Genomic DNA, 20314 nt, shown 5'->3' with positions numbered 1-20314 from the left:
AACTCTACGGCATCATGACCTGACATAAAATGATTTACGGTAAGACTTTAAGTTCAAAACAAGACATAACTGAAAATTTTGTCCACATTTACCAACACTTATGTTGTTTCAAAATATTGTGATTTTCTTTAAGACTTTCAAATGGGTTTGCAAAGACATGAGTGTTAATAAATGACAGAATTTTCATTCTTATAAAATCCTATATATATATATATATATATATATATATATATATATATATATATATATATATATATATAGTGCCCGGCCAAATAAAAAAAAAAAAGGTTGCTTTTTGGATTTTAATAGGCAAATACTACATAGTCTATGGATGGATCATGATTACAGTGATTATTATGTTTCTAGCATGTTATATGTTTGACAGCAGTTCTTCTTACTCTAACTGATGGAGTGTTTCGCTTTTCATTTCTTAAACAGCCATGTAGGAAGACACATCATGGCCATATTCCAGGATGACAATGTCAAGATTCTTCAGGCTCAAATTGTCAAAGAATAATTGGAAGGGAGCATGAAGAATAATTTTCACACATGAATTGTCACCTCTGAGTCCACACCTTAACCTCAGTGTAAGTCTTCGGGATGTGCTGGAGGAGACTTTACAGAGTGCTCACCTCTTGCATTGTCAATACAAGATCTTAAAGGTACAATATGTAATATTTTTGCAGTAAAATATCCAAATACCACTAGGCCAGTGTTATATATTTTGGTCACTTGAGTACTTACAATATACTAAATGTTTCCAACTATTTGTAAATCGTGAGAAATTTGCAATTTTATCCAAGGCTCCGGGACGTGTGAGGAGTCGCCTGTCAATTGCGCCATACCCGCGTTATCCTCGGTTTCCGGTTTTATTTTGTAGAAACCATGGAAACACCAAAGACGCTTTAATATATTACATGTTTTAATAGTCAAGGGAACAACTGTTTTGATATATTTATAGACAGAAAACTAATTGTTATATAGCTCAACACGTTTAGTCTTATTGTTTAAATCTAATTTTCTTGATTTTCCGTGAGTACCATGCTTTACCATGCCTCAGAGAAAAACACTATTTTGTGAAGTAGCTAACATAGCATAATCAGATGCAGCTTTATTTTTAGTAACAGTAATACAGTATTTTCTCCATCATACAATACGTTTTAAAATTAATTGCATGCCATTTATCAACACAAGCCATCCAGCATTTAATATGATATTGTAAAATCGATCTATCTTACTGCAGTGTGTAACAGTGTCTCACAGCAGCCGCCGAGCGAACGCACAGAGTAACGTTATAACATCATTTTCAACACACTCAAATGTATCTAATCTGATAAACAGAGCTGCGTTACATCATACTCATGACCGGAAAAACGGAAGTGGCACCGGCGACTGTGGCATAATAAAAGTCCCGCTGCTCGTGAGGCGTGTTGCGCAATCGCTCCAGCTCCTCGTTCAGCTCCACAACACTCGCTCCTGCTCTGCTTCATACTACAGTAATGTTAATAATCGCATCCATGAACATGATTTCTGCTCGAGTCCTATCCTGATTGTTTTGCACCAGCTGTGATTTGAAGACCACATGTCCCAAGATTCCGCTCTCAAACTTGCCGTCATCAAGCTACGCCTTTGTTTTGAATAGGCTTCTAGCGACCTCTAGTGGACAAAATTATTACATACTGCACCTTTAACCGAAAATCTATGCACCTCTTGATGGAAATAACATCACAACATTTATTTCCATCAAGAGGTGTATCAATCTTTGGCCAAGATCTTTTGTACCTTGTATCAATTTGAGCCTGATGAATCTTGACATTGGCATCCTGGAATATGGCCATGACACGTCTTCCTTTATGGTTGTTTAAAAAATGAAAAGCTACAGACTCAATCTTTCAGGCTTAAAGGCACAATATGTACATTTTCGCAGCTAGAGGTCACTAATTCAAAACAAAGGCATAGCCTTCACATTTACAGCCATTGGAAAAAAATCGGGATGGGACTCGGGCATGTTCATGGATGAGATTATTAATGTTACCATAGTATGAAGCAGAGCAGGGCGAGTGATGTGCGAGCAGAAACGAGGCCGCCGGTGCAATTGCTAATGAGAGACGAGCGTGACACGTCTCAAGAGCAGTGGAACTTTTATTATGCCGCAGACGCTGCTTCCACTTCTTCCGGTCAAGCGTATGTGGGGTAAAACAGTGCTGTTTATCATATTAGATACATTTAAGTGTGTTGAAAGTTGTTATAATGCTACTCTGCATTCACTCAGTGGCTGCTATGAGACACTTAATGCACACTGCAGTAAGATAGATCGATATTAGGCATGGTAAAACATGGTACTCATGGTAAATCAAGAAAATGAGATTTAAACAATAAGACTTACTGTGTTGAGCTATAAAACATGATTAGTTTTCTGTCGATGAATGTATCCAAACAGTTGTTCCCTCGTCTAATAAAACACACAATATATTAAAGCGTCTCTGGTGTTTCCATGGTTTCTATTAAATAAAACGAAAACCGAGGGTAACGCAGGCATGATGTCATTGACAGGTGACGCACGGACACAGTCCATGTCCTGGTTTAAATTGCTTATTTATCTGGATTTAAACATTCTTGGAAACATTTGGTATAATGTAAGTACACAAGTCAACAAAATAAATAACATTGTTCTTGTGGTTTTTGCACATTTTAATCCAAAAATCATACATATTGTGCCTTTAAAAGAACTGTCGCCAAACATATGACATGCTACAAACAATAATAATCAATGCAATAATGATCCATCCATAGACTATGTAGTATTTGCCTATTAAAATCCAAACAGCGACTTTTTTTTTTTTTTGGCCGGGCAGTGTAAAATCTTCTATATACAAAATCCCACATGTCCTCTTGATCTGACGTGTTTGGTAACGGGGAGAAGATTGTGTTTCTAACCACCACTCCAAATGGGATCTATGTAATACCCTTCCCAAGATGAACAACAGAACACACAAGACATGATCACAGCAAAGACCTTCCACCTTCATGCTTGTAATATCATATTCAGATGCTGTGCAGATATTGACCTTACTTGGGAGGTGAATACTTCTGCACCACTTCAAGATCTAAACAATCATTCACAATGGGCGTTCTGACTGTGACTAAGTGTCTGCATGGCTCGCTTCTTGGATTTTATGAAACACTGTGTACTTTGGAGGATTGTGGTAACAAATATCTGCAAGTTCAGCAGAACCATCACCGCAAAAAATTAAAGAGCGTGCCAAAGTCAAAGCAGCATGATCGTGTGTATGTGTGTGGGAAGAGTTGTGGTCTGTGACAGAACACAGATAATGAGATATCAAGACAGAAGACAGTCAACTAAAGATATCAGATGAAGGATGGGGAATTTGTTTCACGCTAAATATCTCCTTGGAGTCAACGGAAATGAAGAATAGAGGCTCACTCACCTCCTCTGGTGAAGCTATTGGTGAAGGAAATGTCCAAATGGACAGGGGCCATCTTTGGTATTCTTGATGCCCTTCTATCGCTCGCTAAACAGACAAGATAGACAATCACACACCATGCATCACATACAAACATGAGCAAACAAGACAACACAGCCCGTTCCAAACTCTAGTAAGCTGCCAACTGTCAACTACCAACATAGATAGCATCCTAAAATTCATAAATGGATCCAAACATTGAGCTGAAATGATCTTCATGGGTCTGTTAAGTCACTCATTTATCACTCCTTAATTCACAATTTAAATCTAACAAGCATAAAAATACATAAAGCATACGAATGTTGGGCAAAGCATTTTGGGATTGCCTCATCCTTTAAGGATAAATGTGACGGCAGCTGTTGGAAAAGCCTTTATGTTTTGAGCAAGGCAATGATGCCTGAATGCTTTCTAGGTAGTCAGCTCACAAAGTTTTGGAAAATAACACATCCCAGTGGTCACTGGATGTCACTGTAATGTCAAAAAGACGTTGATGTAAAATTTTGGTTGAAAATGAAAATAGGGTTGACAATCAAAATCCAACGTTGGCTTGATGTCAACCTCCAACACTGGAGAGATGCTGAACTTCAAACCAACAAAATATCAAAGTGCAATGATGTTGTAATTGACTAAATGTTGGTTTTTGACATCAATATGATGTTGGTTTTGCTTAACTCTATGACTTAAAACCAATGGCAATGGAATATCAGTGTCGAATGATGTTATAATTTCACATTCTGCGTATGTAACATTATGACATTTGACTAAATGTTGGCGTTTCACGTCAATATGATGTTGGAATGAAACGTTTGGATTTAAAAACAAGGACATAAGACAAAATATCAGTGTCTGCTGGCTTCAGTATTCCATGACACATTGACTTTGAGATTAGACATTGAATTTTGGTCACCCAAAGTCAAACTTGGAACATATATTCAACCAAGTAGCAACGTCTTATAACGTCGGTGGCCTGCTGAGATTAGACATTAACTCTTGTAGTTAGTAAACATCTCAACTCAACTCTGAAACCCATTTTGCAGGCCATAACAGATGTGGATTAGTATGGACCAGTCTAGTTAATGGATGATGAGGTGGCTTGGATGCTTTTATGAAGTGATTGGGCAAGTATTGCTCGAGGGTCCTATTACACACTCAGTGTTTTGAGGACCACTGCTCAGTCAGATTCGGGTCCGGTCTCATTGCGACCAATTCCACTACACTTCTGAACTTCATTCTGAGTATCAAGACTGAAGGTCTGTTTTGAATCGAGAAGACTCAGAGCTGCCATGCAGCACTATCATCAGATCTAAGATGAGCCATTTACTGGTGAGAGGAGGCTGCCTTTTACCCAGCAGGTGGGGATAAATGGAACATTATGGTGGCGACAGAGCATAGCTGATGGGGGAAGGATCTGTGTGGTCTAAGCCATCTGCTATACGGCTGTGGAGAGCAGCGAGTGCAAGGAGAGAGATGGATGGGAGGTGACCTCGTCATGTCCGGCTCTCCTTACATAACCACACAATTGTGCTCCAGTTCCTTTGGAGATCAGCCCAAAACATAAATAACATTTTGTGCAACCAAGAGGAAACCAGAAAGAGATAAGAGCCTTGAAGAACACAAAAAGTGGCAAAAACAAGTCTAAACAAGAAAGTGAAGAATCAGTGGAGGATGCACCTGATATCATTGCAGTACCTGGGGACAAGCCGACGAGGGAACGGTTGGTGAGGGTGTTGCTGCCGTTGGGTTTGAAATAGATGGGGATGGAGCTGAGGATGGCCTGCAAGTATTTCTCCTGTTCCAGACTGCTGGAGGTCTCTGAGGAAGTCGGAGCTGGTAACAGCAAGATAGCATCTTTAGACATTGTTTTTGCCTTGACAACTTCTTATTAGTCTAACATAACCAGACCTTTGAATAAATCAGTGGTTCTCAAATTTCCAAGAGGACCACAAGATAACTTAAAATGATTTCATTTCGTTTGAGGATAAAAACAAACCAAAAAACAGAAATCATATTTTCTTTTTCAACAATCCCAGTTTCTGTTCAAAACGAGCAGCATTGTCTTAATTACAGCAGAAATATCTTATGGGACCAATATGGGAGTCCTTTGAATTTTGCTGTGGACAATGGGGGCCTGTGGTCAGAACCACTGGATTAAATAGTCAAAGGTCTGGTCCACATTGCGGCTTATTTTAGCCAAGAACCACCTACGACAGGAAGACTCTGAATCAGACATTAAAAAAATGACCCACCACAGTTTGTTTTCTTTATGTTCTGTTTGAGGGTGAGTTTTCTGAAAATAATAGACAGCCATAAATAATATTTAACTAATTCTGTGAAAAACCTGTCTACCTTTGTCAAATCCAATGATTATTTCATCCACAAAAGTGCTTGTTGTATCAATGTGGTACCTTGTAAACAAAAACCCTGTGTTCTCATAGTCCCTAAAGTTGCATAAAGTCATCAAATCAAGATTAGTGCATGCCAGAGCAAGGAATCACTTTCCAGTGTTGTGTGCAACATGCATTAGACTGTCATTGAACAGGCTGTGGGCATGTCATCTAGGGCTGAGAATAACCTTTTAATCAATGTCATAATCTAGTTTTAGTCAGAGCAAATATTTACACTCCTAGTTATGTTTCACTGTAAAACTTCCAGAAGACTGCTTGGTGAACTCTGCGTATTTTACTGCATAAACATACCTGCTGGGGAAGGGTTCTGAGACTTGAAAAGCCCAACCACACTCTTGCTATGAAAACCTCCCGAACGAAGTAAAACTGTTTTGGTGCGAGGGTGTTTCCAACACACAACTGGGAGACGGTTGTGCCGGTAGCAGCGGGACACCTTATGGAGACTGCTGTCCTGCACGGTGTGAGGTACCACCAGGAGACCGGGATAACTGCAAATCACACCATTTAGAAAAGAACTCATGATTCAACAGTCATAGCTAAGAAACTTTTAAAAATGGTATTTCAATTTCTGTCATTGTTTTTCATAGTGCACTCTGTTCTAAAACCTAGTGAGCGACCCACCTGGACTTAAACAGCAGTTTAAAGTCACAATGAACAATCAACAGATCTTTTCTTACATATTGTGATGCACATCTGAGTTAAATGGATTATCAAAAAGCAGAACTTGTTTTTTGCATTGGTTGTTGATTGGATTTTGAGATGTGGGCGTTACATTTAAAAGTGCAAACAGATGAATGCTTGCGGGCAGGAGTGAGTTTAAAGGCATTCAATGATCTGAAAAGTTCTGTATAAGTCACCAGAGAGAAGTCTGTCGTTTAACCAGAAGATCAAGTTGACATTTTGAATAATAATATTAATAAATTTACCATAGGAAATATATGGTTTATAAAGCTTTTTAACAGTTATCGAGGTTGAGCCAAAAACCTAGGACTAGTTCGCCAAAGTTGATTTCTCTACAAAATTTAGCGAATGATTCAATGGACAGTGGCAGTCCTAGAGGCAAAGTTGCTCAGAATGAGGAGTTCTGCGTGTACAAAAAATAGTGTGATATACAACCCTTTGTGCACATGAAAAAACGAAGGCGCCCCTTGGGTGCCGATTTCTTTCTAATTTCTCACAGGCCTCTAGGGCCGTAAGTCAAAAAGGCCCAGCAAGTTTCGTTCCAATCACCCTCTGTTAACCTTGTCTGATAGCTGCTCAAAATTCATTGGCTGATGGCAGACATATTTTTTTGAGATACGCCAATGTCCTCAAAGACAATCATGGCACCTTGGACAAAGACACTGCATGCCAATTTTCAAGTTAATCGGACTAACAGTTAAGTAGTTATAGCCATTTACATGTTTTTTTCCTGTTATAACGCCACCAAGTGGCCAATCACCACATTTTTTTCATGTGACCAAAGATTGAGCCCATACACACGTGTTCCGAGTTTAGTGAAAATATCTCATTCCCTTCACGAGTTACAGTCATTTTAGTAAAAGTGGCTCCGCCCACTTCGATGTTTTAACAGCTCTTAGAGATTGTGAATCGAAATGTAAACATTTTTTTGATAATTATTGGCAATCACACTCCAGAAAATCTTGCTGTACTAGTTTGGTTCCGATCAAGCCAAAAACCTAGGACAAGTGCGCAAAAGTACCAGAAAATTGCGCCAAAAGCGACGATCAAATCCAAGATGTTTTTTTTTTCCCGTCTTGAGCCAAGGATTCCAATGATATAAGAGTCTACGCCTAATGGTTTAGGATTTATGAGCCATTTTGTACTTTTCACCTCTGTAGTGCCCCCGTCAGGCCGATCGGGGCGAGCCTTCCTGACGTTGTAGACGGTGTGAGTACTACCAGCCCTCAAAGTTTCAAGTCTCTTACAGTTTGGTCTGCCCAATCACTTTTAGGGGAGAATGCTGATCTTTGGAAATTTTAACAATTACAATAGGGGTTTCAGCGTTGTGTGGTTAGCTTAGAAATATGAGCTAATATCAGACTATTGAAATGTGTGACTCAGACTGTGAATGTCACTTGAGTCTTGTGAGGAGCACTGTTTCTGCAGAGCTGCTGTCTATGTAGGCAGTAGACAGCATGGCTGCTCAACAGGTTTTCGAACAAAGTCTAGGTGTTGGGTTGCTTCTTGCCTGCGGCATAATGAGTAGAGCCTGTTGACGGCTGTTACACGGAACTGCTCTCCGCTTTTAGACCGTGTGGAATTAGCACTAATGGTACCCAGGCCTAGCCTCTGGTAGTCACGGAAACAGGCTCGCTCCACTAACTGCTCCATAGTGGACTTCTCTGAGGCCTTCAGTGTGCTGCTGGAGGGGGGCTCCCCATCATCTGAGACTGAAACATCAACATCAAACAAGTGCCATGACTGCTGACACAGCAAATTTTGGTAACACTTTACAATTAGGTTCCATTTGTTAAAGGTGCCCTAGATTCCAAAATTGAATTTACCTCGGCATAATTGAATAACAAGAGTTCAGTACATGGAAAAGACATACAGTGAGTTTCAAACTCCATTGCTTCCTCCTTCTTATATAAATCTCATTTGTTTAAAAGACCTCCGAAGAACAGGCGAATCTCAACATAACACCGACTGTTACGTAACAGTCGGGGTGTACGCCCCCAATATCATATGCCAGCCAGCAGATTTAAAGGGGCCGCACACCCTAAATCAGCTCATTTATAATGATGCCCCAAAATAGGCAGTTAAAAAAAATGAATTAAAAAAAATCTATGGGGTATTTTGAGCTGAAACTTCACAGACACATTCAGGGGACACCTTAGACTTATATTACATCTTTTAAAAAGAAGTTCTAGGGCACCTTTAACATTAGCTATGTACACTAGTTAACATGAACTAACAATACTTATAAAGCATTTAATCATAGTTAATGTTCATTTAAAGGGATCATGAGCTGAGAAATCAAATTTTCCTTGAGCTTTTGACATGTCATCATACTATAAGAATATCCAGTAAGTTTCAGAACTGTAAACTTCTTTGTTAGTCCAAAAACAGCTTTGATTGTAACCAAGAGTCAATGATGGCTATTTATAGCATTTTTGAAGCGTTGATCATTGAAGCCAACAATGGCCAATCAGAGGTGGTTACGAATCAGCTCAACAGCGATCAAAGCATTACATTTTTAAAACCAGTGACAAATTTCACATTGTTTCTCTTAGTAGGATGAAAATAATCTGTTATTTAAACTGTGATATCATAAACTGTTTAAATTACATATAGAAAGCAATCAACGAACGCTCCCTTTACAATCACTGGAGCTGTCAATCAAACAGCGCGAGTTTATCAGTGGACTCTCGCCAAAACTCCCGTTATATTCAACAAATCTCTTATTTACATTGTGTTTGCACTGTTTGTTATGATGAAAGCATATGTAAAGATGTTAGCCAATCACAGCAGTGGGCGTTTACACTGAAGTCTCACAGCAGACACGCTCCTTAAAACAGAGTGTTCAAATCAGAGGGCTAAAATCAGGGTAGGAAAAATGTCTTCTATTTCTAAATTATGACAATTTAGTCTAACATTATAAGTGAACCCCAGGAAACACCATGAAACAATAACACAACGCAGTTCATGACCCCTTTAAACATTTACAAATGCATTTTTAAAATCAAAAGTTGTATCTGTTAATATTATTTAATGAACCTGATCTGACATGAAATTACAATGATCGGTTGTATTTTATTAACTACCATTAACAAAGGTTTAATAATACTGTAAAACAAATGTGTTACTCACTGTTTGTTAGAGTTAGTTAACATATTAACAAAAGTTAACTAATGGGACCTTATTTTTTCTTTGTTAACTATACTCACTGGAGATGTCATCATCCTCGTGCCACGTCATGCGACTGCCTTTCTCATTTTTCTTCAGAGTGGACTGGCGGCCCATTGTGATCTTGCCGGCCCTTTTAGCCCCTTTCACAATGGTCTTAGATAGTGTGCTACAAGAAACAGATTTTCATTGAAAGGAACAGTACAACCCAAATTTTGTCATCACTCACCCTCAAGTTGTTCCAAACATTTCTTCCATGGAACATAAAAAGAGAAAATACATCTTGGCAACTCGTTTAAATATAATGAAAGTGAATGAGCACTGGAGTCACACAAAATTATCATTAAAGAAGTATGTACTGTATGATGTGTGCTATATTCCATGTGTGCATATTTCTTGGGTCAAGAAAAAGTCAGAGTTTGTGATATATTTGTCCTCCCCTACCGCAAAACACTCGCTGTGGCTGTATGCGCTTAAATCTGCCGTATAAGGACACTTTCCTGTCACATATCACACATGCGCACTTCAATAAGCATGTAAACGCACTCACTGTATGCCTTATGAAGACTTGGAATAGAGTGCAGTGTATGGTCTACCTTTACACTTTTTAATGCTTGACAACCCCAGTACTCTTTCAATTTCATTTCCACTGGAGAAAGAAAATCATATGGTCCTCTCTATAAAACACACGTTGCACTGACCGGAAGCCCGTGTTCCTCTCTTTCTGTTTGGGTAATATGAGCTGTGGTGCCGTCTGCCCTGCTGCAAAAGCAAAGGTGCTGAAGATGGATGTTGGGTAGCGGATCCGTTGCAGGTGTTTCCTGAAGATCTCTACCATCTCTGAGCTCACCTCCTCGTCAAATGCCACCTTAATTAACTAAAACAAAGCAGGATATATGATCAGAAATTGCCACGGTCCAACTACTATACTAGCCAGATTTACAGAGTATATACAATGGACCTTTATCACAGGCTGTGAGGACGCGTTTGCACAGTTATTAGGGGTTCAAGCATGTAGCGCTGAAACCCTACTGTAATTATTAAAATTTCCAAGGATCAGCATTCTCCCCTAAAAGTGATCGGGCAGACCAAACCGTAAGTCGTAGAGACTTGAAACTTGGAGGGCTGGTAGTACTCACACCATTTACAATGTCGCCAAGGATTGCACCGATCGGCCTGATGGGGGCGCTAAAGCGGTGAAAAGTATGGAATCACTCATAACTCCTAAAATGTTAGGCTTAGGCTCAAGTGTCTTATATTGCTGGTATCCTTGGCTCAAGACGGACAAATGCATGCCTCGGATTCAATCGTCACTCCTGCAAAATTCTTGGGTATTTTTTGAAAAACCTACTTTTGTAAACTAGTCCTAGGTTTTTGGCCCGATAGAAAACAGACCAGTGCAGCAAGATTTTCTGGAGTCTGACTGTCAATAATTACCAAAAAAAGTTGCAATTTCCATTGACGGTCTCTAAGGATGCCAAAACATTAGAAGTGGGCGGAGTCACTTTTACTAAAATGACCAACTCGTGAACAGAATGAGATATTTTTACCACACTTGGAACACGTGTGTATGGGCTCAATCTTTGGTCATGTGAAAAATATCATGGTGATTGGCCACTTGGTGGCGCTATAACAGGAAAAAAAACATGAAAATGGCTATAACCACTTAACTGTTAGTCCGACTGACTTGAAAATTGGCATGCAGTGTCTTTGTCCACGGTGCCATGATTGTCTATGAGGACATTGGCGTATCTCAAAAAACATGGCCACCATTGGCCAATGAAGTTTGAGCACCTATCACACAAGGTTAACGGAGGCCAATCGAAACGAACCTCACTGGGCCTGTTTGACTGAGAATTTTTTTTGCATGGTTCGCATGTTAGAACTCCTCAATCTGAGCAACTATGTCTCTAGGACCACCGCTGTCCATCGAATTGTTCATTAAATATTGGAAATTATTTCAAAAACCAACTTTGGCGAACGAATCCTAGGTTTTTGGCTCAACCTCGATAACTGTTAAACATGCCTGTATTGGTCTTTTCCATCTATGATTGAGATGGTTACAGGCTTGCTAATTGGTATAATACCTTTTATGCGTGTGTTTAAAGGCCTTAAAGCGACTGAACCCTGATAATTGCTGCTCGCAGCTATTTTTAACATTGTATATCTAGCAACACTTCTTACATTTTCATTTTTTTTAATTATGTATATTTATATCACTGTATTTTGTGTTTTCTCACCTTGATAAAGGTTCAATTACAGAAACTAGCTTCTTCTGTTTCTAATACAACAGCTAAGAGAATTATGGCAAATTTGACATCTTTCAAAGTAAATGCAAAAACTGTAATTGTAGCAGCTTCCGCTCACCAATATAAAAGTTTACTCTTCTGACAAACCCAGAAATGTGAAAAGCATCGATAGTTTAGGACAGAGCCACCACACCTTCACGAAGCAAGAAAATCTGCAAATGATCATTTGAATTTTTGGGGGGCAAGAGAAATGCCTTGCACAACTGCTCTGAGCTGGATAGCAGTATGGAACAAGATATTTTCCCACTTTTCTGGGGAGAACATTCCAAAAAGAGGTTTGGCCACGTGAACGCTTGTCTGTGTGACCCCATATCCCCTTTCCACTCTTCTATCTCCGCTCCTCAGGGGTCTGACCTGATCCCTCGTGTGGACCGCAGGTCTTAATGAGGGCCTGAAAATGTACCCCAGACACAGGCTGCTGGCAGTCACAAGTGGGCAGACCAGCACAAATGACCCTCCCTCCCATACATGGCCTGATTTTATAGCTTAAGTTAGTAAAACGATAGGAATGAGCCATAAAATCTTTATGGCCCTATAGTCCATGCATAGTGAAGAACACAACATGTGCTTCTCTTGCTCTGTCCTCATCCATGAAGACTTCGTGATAATGAGTCAAGCAGAGAGCGGACTGAAACGTGCACATTCCTCTTCAGCAAACATCCCTCCTGAAAGAGCGATGTGCTTTACAACAGATTGCATCTGGCTCATGATGTTTTGATAAAACCTGGGGTGGTGAGGCACTACAGAGAGGTCGTAGGTTCAAGCCAATATGTAGGCAAGTAGGGAAAGTTGACCACTTAAAATAATACACAATATTTCATTATGCCTGCTATGGTCCAGTGACACAACTTGCCCCATGTTAAGAGAAATTATTGGGGAATATGTAAACTTATAAACAAAAACAGTATTTGGTAATAGACAATCCCATTTCCAAGTCTTAACTTTGCTGCATATTCACATTTTCATGAAACCACCAGAAAAATGTGCATTTCTTAATGACAGGGAGACATATACAGGACCTTTTTAAACACTGTCACATTTTGATTAATGATGGACACAGCTTACCCACTGGCACATCTTACCCCACTCTCCCCTACATAATATAATGTGTATTCAGCCTTGCACTAGCTGTGTCAATACCTGGAAGGAGGCGGATCTCAGCTGAAGCCCCTCCTGCATGTTTTGCTGTAGCTGGTTCTGGATGGAGATCTTTTTCTCCTTAGTTAGAGTGGATATCGGAAAACTTCGGATCACGGCCTGTTCGCCAACTGAGCACACACAGACAGAGACATAAACACATGAATACAGCAAGAGCTCTCAGAGGTACAACTAAATCTAAATATAGAACAGTAAACTCTCCAAACTTTTTCAACAAAATGCTTTGTTGTTCCAAACTGAGTGAGTTTGACTTGGCTTGACATCAAACCTGGTGTGATGCAACTTGTGGCGGCAATTTTGAATGTGCATAAACACGTATGATATTTAAGAGCTACAGCGGAGGGTTTGATTTTCAACAACAGCAAAAAAGTCACACAAAGTTATCGAATGTCTTCAGAAATATAGTGCACGATTCACACTGCATGGAAGAGTGACCTGGACATTTTAGGATTTTATCTACACAGGAGGATCATAATAAGTGTTACCTAGTGGGTCGTGAGGAGTGCCTTTAAAAACGATACGGTAAGTGGTGAGGAAAAGTGCTCCCTCTGCTGGCAGGATGTGCGGTCCTCCCAGAAGGCCCCCTGTGGCTTCCTCTCGACCATCAGGATCTAAGACCACCCGTAGCCCCTCGGACACCAGCTCCTCCCCAGGCAGCAGGGCAGGCCGCAGGATCTTGTGCTGGAGAACATTACTGTTGTTAATGTAAGACCAGGAGCACATGCTTTAGCAGGGCCTAAAATTAACACTCGCCAAGCGCCATATGTGAGTAAGAATCGGTGTTGGCGAGTATATGAAACTGTGTCAGTCGCCAGATGTCCGGTAACATTTTTATGAATTGTTGTGAGAACATGAACAACGCACTGTACAGATGACGGTCAGTGCTGCATCATCACGAAAGTTTAAGCCTTTCCACTGTAAGTAATAAAGCGCTAGAACATGCAAAAGGAAATTCGTGCTATGCGGAAAAGTGTGCGCCCTGAAAGCCGTGTCTCAGACAGCACGCAAATACTAAGTTGAGGTCTCTTTTATGCCTTCCTGTGCTCGAACGGACAAATTTACACACAATTAAAAATGCAAAAATGCCTGTCTCAGCGAGTTTCCTAGTAAACTAAACATAGTCAGTGTCTTCGGTTGAGAAAGAACTGAATCTATCTTAAAGTGACAGCATCCTAATAATCCTGCTGCTGTCTGCGTTTTTAGGCCTTGTTTACACAAGTGTGTTTTCGTTTTAAAACGGCTTTTTAAAATGAAAACGATCATCGCCTACACTGGCGTTTTCACAGCATTTCAGAAACGATCTCTGTCTACGCTACAGAACGTGGGCAGCCACGGCATCATTTTCAAAAGTCTCCGTTTCGGTCCGATTACACTGAAATGCAACCCCGGTGTTTTCAAACTAAAACGGGCTCAGCATTGTATTTATTTGTGCTATTGCTTGAAATTTGATTATTTATTCTTATTTTATTACAATTTTCTTGAAGGCTATTAAATTTATATTAATTAAGCTAGTAGTTTTAGCTGTGGTATCGAAATTGGAATAGAGCATTGTGAATTTATACTATCTAAAATATAGGTGTTTTGTTTCATGGCTGGTAAAAAATAGTTTTAGCTGGTAAATTTTCTTCGGCCATTGGCAGGTGGGGCAAAAAGTTAGTTTTAGGCTTAAGGTACAGAGTTATAATGTCAGAACAGAGTTACAGTGCTTTGGTAAAGAGACGATTATATTCACAACCTTTCTCCTCAGTAAGAAATAATACTGCATTGTTATTCAATTTGCACCAGCAAAAAAGGCAAGTGCTTGTGGTCTGCTTTTTGACAGACAATAAATGATTCTCTCGATGATGGAGTAAGCATCAATTATTAGGTTTAGTTCCAGGCACTCAAGCCTTGTGTGTTTACCACCAGAGACACAAGCCATCAATTTTTACACTGTCCAGACAGCGTGTTCTGTCCAGGCCCTGTCCTGATGTTATTATCTAGCTCATTAGTTGGATTCAGAAGGGTGACAAGAACTGAAACAGAGCCGACTTTATAGAAAAAAATAGGAAATTACAGCAAGTATTTGTTATGTGGAAAACAGCGGTATTAGAAGAACAGTCCACCTCACACTGTGGGTGCCAGTTGGGTTCTCCATCAGTTTCTTCCCTGGAATTGCACACTAATAAACAATCTACCATGGTTTCTTTTTCTCTCTCGAAAAACAAACTTCGTCCTCTGTACAAACAGCAGGACTTTATCCAGCCCAGAATTCCCTCGTCAACCAAAACATCTCAGAAGCCCAGCACACAAGACAGTGTACACCTGATATTATCATGAGTCTCAATTGTTTCTCCAGTGACCATTTATAATCGGCTTTTGACTCCATGACACAACACTTTCAGTTTGTTATTGAAGCCGGACAGCATTCTGCAGAGAAAGGTAGTGAGTCAGATGTTAATTCAGTAACTGCTCTGGTGAATTCAGAATTCTGTTGATTCTTTCTAATGAACCTGATGAATTGGTTCACAAATCACACTGAACGATTCATTCATGACTAATCTGATTGCAGCTGTTCTTGAGTCAACAACTTACTGATTCAATGATTCGGTCAAAATGAGCCAAGAACCGGTGATTAGGTAGCGGCTTCAACGGGGAGGTGATATGGCAGGGAGTCAAAATTTGGCACAACACCGAGATACCATCAGAGCTTGAACACGTACACGATTGATGCATGAAAAAGTAAGTTTCTAATGCTGAAATTTAGTATTGATTATTGTAAATGAATATAATGCTTTTTACTAGTCTTAATCATACTTTTTACTGAAGTCTCTACATTGTATTGTATTTGTAGCCACATATTTAGCTAGGCCTAATTTATTTTTTGCTAATTTTTAAAGACCCCCTGTGGTGAAAATTAATTTTTTAGTGTCGTTTATACATCTATTTGGTGTTTTAATATGCTTTAAGACACATCATATGCAAATTCATATGTCAACGCCATTGCTGAGTATTTTCTCCTTAAAACTGCAGTGAAAAACCTGTGGTTTGATATCACTGGTGACTGTGACGTCACAAATTACCTTGTGACCAATCACATCAACGTGCCGTGGCCTTTAGCATATCATTAACAGTGAACTAGCAGGGGGGTCTCAAATGAAGTCAGGTTATCCCAGTATATTTTACTGTTGATATGAAAAATTATGTAAATTTAGCAATATGGCGGGTGTATGATGTATATTACGATGTTATGATGAACTATATGAGTTGTTCAAAGCGTTTCGAAGGATACTGATTGTTAGAAAGCAGCTGTCTGACTCTGACATGGTGAACAAGAACATGGTTTGTGTAACATTAGCAACACATTATTATCTGTTTGATAACATAGTCAATCAAAAGATTAAGCATATTAATTACCGTTATGTGTCCGATGTTGTAAAGAGCGATACCATTGTGCAGCGTTTACTTCAGTAAGTTGACCGAGTGGATCTCTGAGCTGGTGTGAGCGAATGAAGGTGGGGATAATTTGCGTATTCATTGATCCGGGTATATTATATAAGGCAAGGGTGTAGAGTTACATTCAAGCTATTTTAAGGCATTTTTACAGGAATAAACATTTCAATATGTCATTTTGGTGATTCGAAGACCAGGGATAAAATTGTTGACGGGGACTTTAAAATACTATTTCACTTGTGTGCACACTGGAATTATCAGTAACTTAAAGAGATATTTTAGTATATTTCAGTTTAATGTTTTGACAGAGTATAATACGTTTGGTAATAAAATAAAACGTTTCCTTATTTGGAGATCAATCCATATTAAATGTCTGCACTAATCTTTCTTAGTGCAGAATAACAACTTCTACACTGTAAACCCTAACGCTCAAAATACTTGAGTAGGACAAACTTAAATTAAACAAATTAGTTCAGTTAAATTAACTGTTATGAGTATTTAAAACTTTCTTTTACTTTTGAGTTCACAGCACTGACATATTTCAAGTAAACTAAACTGTTTTGCCCATGCTTTGCCCATGGCACTCGAAAGGAAAAGTAAATGCTAAAATCAAGTGTTATATAACGTTTTTTGTGCAAGATTAATGGTAAGGGAGATTTAGTAGTGATTAATGTTTTGTTATGCTAATTTAGAAGAGTTGGTCATGGTGACAAGTGCACTGTAAAACTGAACAGTGAAAGTAATTAAATGAAATTAGTTTGTTTCACTCAAATAATAATAAAAGTTCATTGTACTTAACAGAAAAAACGTTGTGTGAACTCAAAATTTCATTGTAGCAAGGTGAACTTAATATGATCGAGTTGAGTTGCAGCAGATTTCTAATTCCCAGCATGCTTTACATCAGACTGTATAAATGTTGAAATTAAGTGTTATTTTGTGTGTTTTTGCATAAGATTAGCATAGGGAGACATAAGTTAGTGTTTAATGTTGTGTTATGCTGGGATTGACAGGGGGTTCTGTTATGTTAGTTTTGTAGGGTTACCATTCTGGTGAAGAGTAGACCGTGTGGTTAGGTTGAGGATGGGCTGCAAAACTTTTAAGACCACATATACTGTATGTTGTTTGATTACATACATGCAAGTATATATTGACAGTCTCTTTGATAGTTATAATAGCATGTGTTTTTGCTAACTAACATTTAACCAAGATCTGAATGTGATGTTTATGTAAATTAACTATATGTACTTGAGTGGGGCGAGGCTGAGAACTGTTGGAGCGAAGGAATGCCAGTGATGTGATTGTTAATGAGAGACACCTGTGCACCACACTGGCCTTGCTCCACTTCCATGGCTCTCGGCCCCGCCCCACTTGTCACAAAAAAAATTAAGTTCTACTAACTTAAATAAGTTAGTTAACTTAAATGTTTTGAGTATTCTGAACTTATTGAGTTTTACAGTGTATATGACCAAGAAAGCAAATCAAATGACATACAAGGTTTGCATAGTTTTCACCAGCGGTAAACAAGTTTCTTACCTTCTGAATGGGAGGCAGTCTTCTGCTTTCTCTATGAACCGCCTCTAGAGTCTCCACCTGCATTGCCACAATACCTGAACAAACAAATAATCACCTTGATACAGGAAACTCTGTGGACTGGTTACTATTGCAGTTTAATACTGCTTAATATCTAATATCTTGACTGTGTCTGCATGTGTGCACACAGTGTTTTACCTGGAATCATACAATGCAGGCTCTTGATATGATCCTGAGTCACTCCACTCTCTGTGCACACTTTGTCAATGAAACGAGAGATGAATCGCCCCACAGAGTTGGCGACGTCACTGGTCTCAGAGTCTTCGAATCCACTCTCGGTGTCAAAGCTCTCTGCCACACTCCCTGCAATACTGTTTATTACGTGACAATAATTATATTGCAGAATTCAACACAACACGTCCAACAACAGCAACGGCACCTTCAATATTCTTAAAATAACACACAGCTATTTAAAAGGCTTTGATGTAATTTTGCTGCCGACCCATCACAATCCAATGTCTGTTTAGTCTGTTACACACAATTGGTCTGAAATACCACTGTTAGGAAGTGGACGGCTCTGATTTTTCCAGGGCTTAATGCACACTGTGCTGGTGGAGAAGTGATGTGACTCGCCAACTCCCTTTACAAATAAAGAGAGCAGTTCCTGACGTTTCAGGTGGAAAATAAACCAAATATTTTCCCCAATTTGCAGAAGAACAGCTGTTCATTAAAGGGATAGTTATCCCAAGATTTACTTACCCTCAAGCCATCCTAGGTGCATATGACTATGTTCTTTCAGACAAACACAGTCAGAGTTATATTTAAAAATATATCTTCCAAGCCTTATAACAGTAGTGAATTGAGGACGAGATTTTGAAGCCCAAAAAAGTGCATCAATCCATCATAAAAGTAATCCACACAGCTCCAGGAGGTTAATAAAGGCCTTCTGAAGTGAAGCAATGTTTTTTTTTAAAGAAAAATAGGATACTCTTCCGCTGCAAATCAATGCCGGAAGCTAGTTATTTTAGTTTAATAAATATGGATATTTTTCTTACAAAACCCATTGCTTCGCTTCAGAAGGCCTTTATTAACCCTCTGGAGTCATATGGATTATTTTTAGGATGGATGGATGCGCTTTTTTGGGCTTCAAATCCTCGACCCCCATTCACTACCATTATAAAGCTTGGAAGAGCCAGAATATTTTTAAATATATCTCTTATTGTGTTCGACTGAAAGAAGAAAGTCATATACACCTAGGATGGCTTTAACCCTCTGGGGTCTGAGGATTTTCAGGGCCCTGGAGAAGTTTTGACATGCCCTGACATTTGTGTTTTTTTTCAGTTGTTCATAAACATATTAATGGAAAAAGTGTCATTACACTGTATTCAGCACAAACTAGGCTACAATAATATGTGAGGAACATGTATGTACATGTTTGTGTTTTTGAAGGAATCATGTTTATGCGTGGTTTTTGAAAAAACAAAAAACTTAAGTCACTGAAATAAAGCCAAAAAAATATATTAAATCTGTGTTCACAAGACTTCTGGGTATTGGAGGTTGTAGCTTTTGCTTCAAAATTATGTAAAAATTATCCTGCCTACTCGTTCATTTATAACAATATATTGATTTAGTTTTTGTAAGACACTTTTTGTCAAGAAACACAGTATGCGTGAAGGCATGAATCATCATGAATAATGGGTGATTTACACCTGAGAAGACAAAAGAATCGCATAAAGAACCTCTAATGACCTGCATATTAATGAGGCCTTTCAGTCAGGTAGGCTGTGAAAAAACCCCTCTGTGATCATGTCTCAGGCACATCATGGTGTATATCAAACATATAATTGGGATAAATTGGGATAATTTTCATTTTTGAGTGAACTATCCCTTTAAAGGATTTCTTGTCTGGCAGGTGAGACTTGCTTAGAAAAGTAATAGCATACCTCTCCTCAACCAAAGACATGATTTGAGGGAGTCATTTAGAAAATCCCCTAATCCTACATGTAAGCAAAAGTAAGATGAATTGCTTGCCTTATCAAAGACCACTAATTAAAAAGACAAAAAATGACATTGAGACAGGCACTTAAACTCTTGGTGTGCAGTTATTGGCCTTGAAAAAATTTCCGAGAGGAAGAGAAAAGGACAG

The 20314-nt window shown here is 39.0% G+C and overlaps 1 protein-coding gene across 3 annotated transcripts in view; it reads right to left on the bottom strand.

Annotated features, from left to right (window-relative positions):
• Window positions 1-20314, bottom strand: part of sbf2 (SET binding factor 2) — a 172974-nt gene that overhangs the window by 23885 nt on the left and 128775 nt on the right. For 2 of the 3 annotated variants that reach the window (XM_048186295.1, XM_048186296.1), the window contains exons 20-29: window positions 18367-18539; window positions 18172-18245; window positions 13692-13887; window positions 13189-13316; window positions 10441-10616; window positions 9781-9908; window positions 8082-8283; window positions 6182-6378; window positions 5175-5312; window positions 3450-3533 (exon numbers count right to left, since the gene is read on the bottom strand). In XM_048186295.1, the coding sequence (XP_048042252.1) occupies window positions 3450-3533; window positions 5175-5312; window positions 6182-6378; window positions 8082-8283; window positions 9781-9908; window positions 10441-10616; window positions 13189-13316; window positions 13692-13887; window positions 18172-18245; window positions 18367-18539 (1496 nt within the window). The remainder of the gene's footprint in view (window positions 1-3449; window positions 3534-5174; window positions 5313-6181; window positions 6379-8081; window positions 8284-9780; window positions 9909-10440; window positions 10617-13188; window positions 13317-13691; window positions 13888-18171; window positions 18246-18366; window positions 18540-20314) is intronic. The other variant, XM_048186297.1, reaches the window with a different exon arrangement.

The sequence above is a fragment of the Megalobrama amblycephala genome, linkage group LG3 (genome assembly GCF_018812025.1).
Source record: "Megalobrama amblycephala isolate DHTTF-2021 linkage group LG3, ASM1881202v1, whole genome shotgun sequence".
NCBI classification, from domain to species: Eukaryota; Metazoa; Chordata; class Actinopteri; order Cypriniformes; family Xenocyprididae; genus Megalobrama; species Megalobrama amblycephala.
The sequence above is the reverse complement of the archived record's forward strand: the minus strand, read 5'-3'. Positions and strand labels throughout refer to the sequence as shown.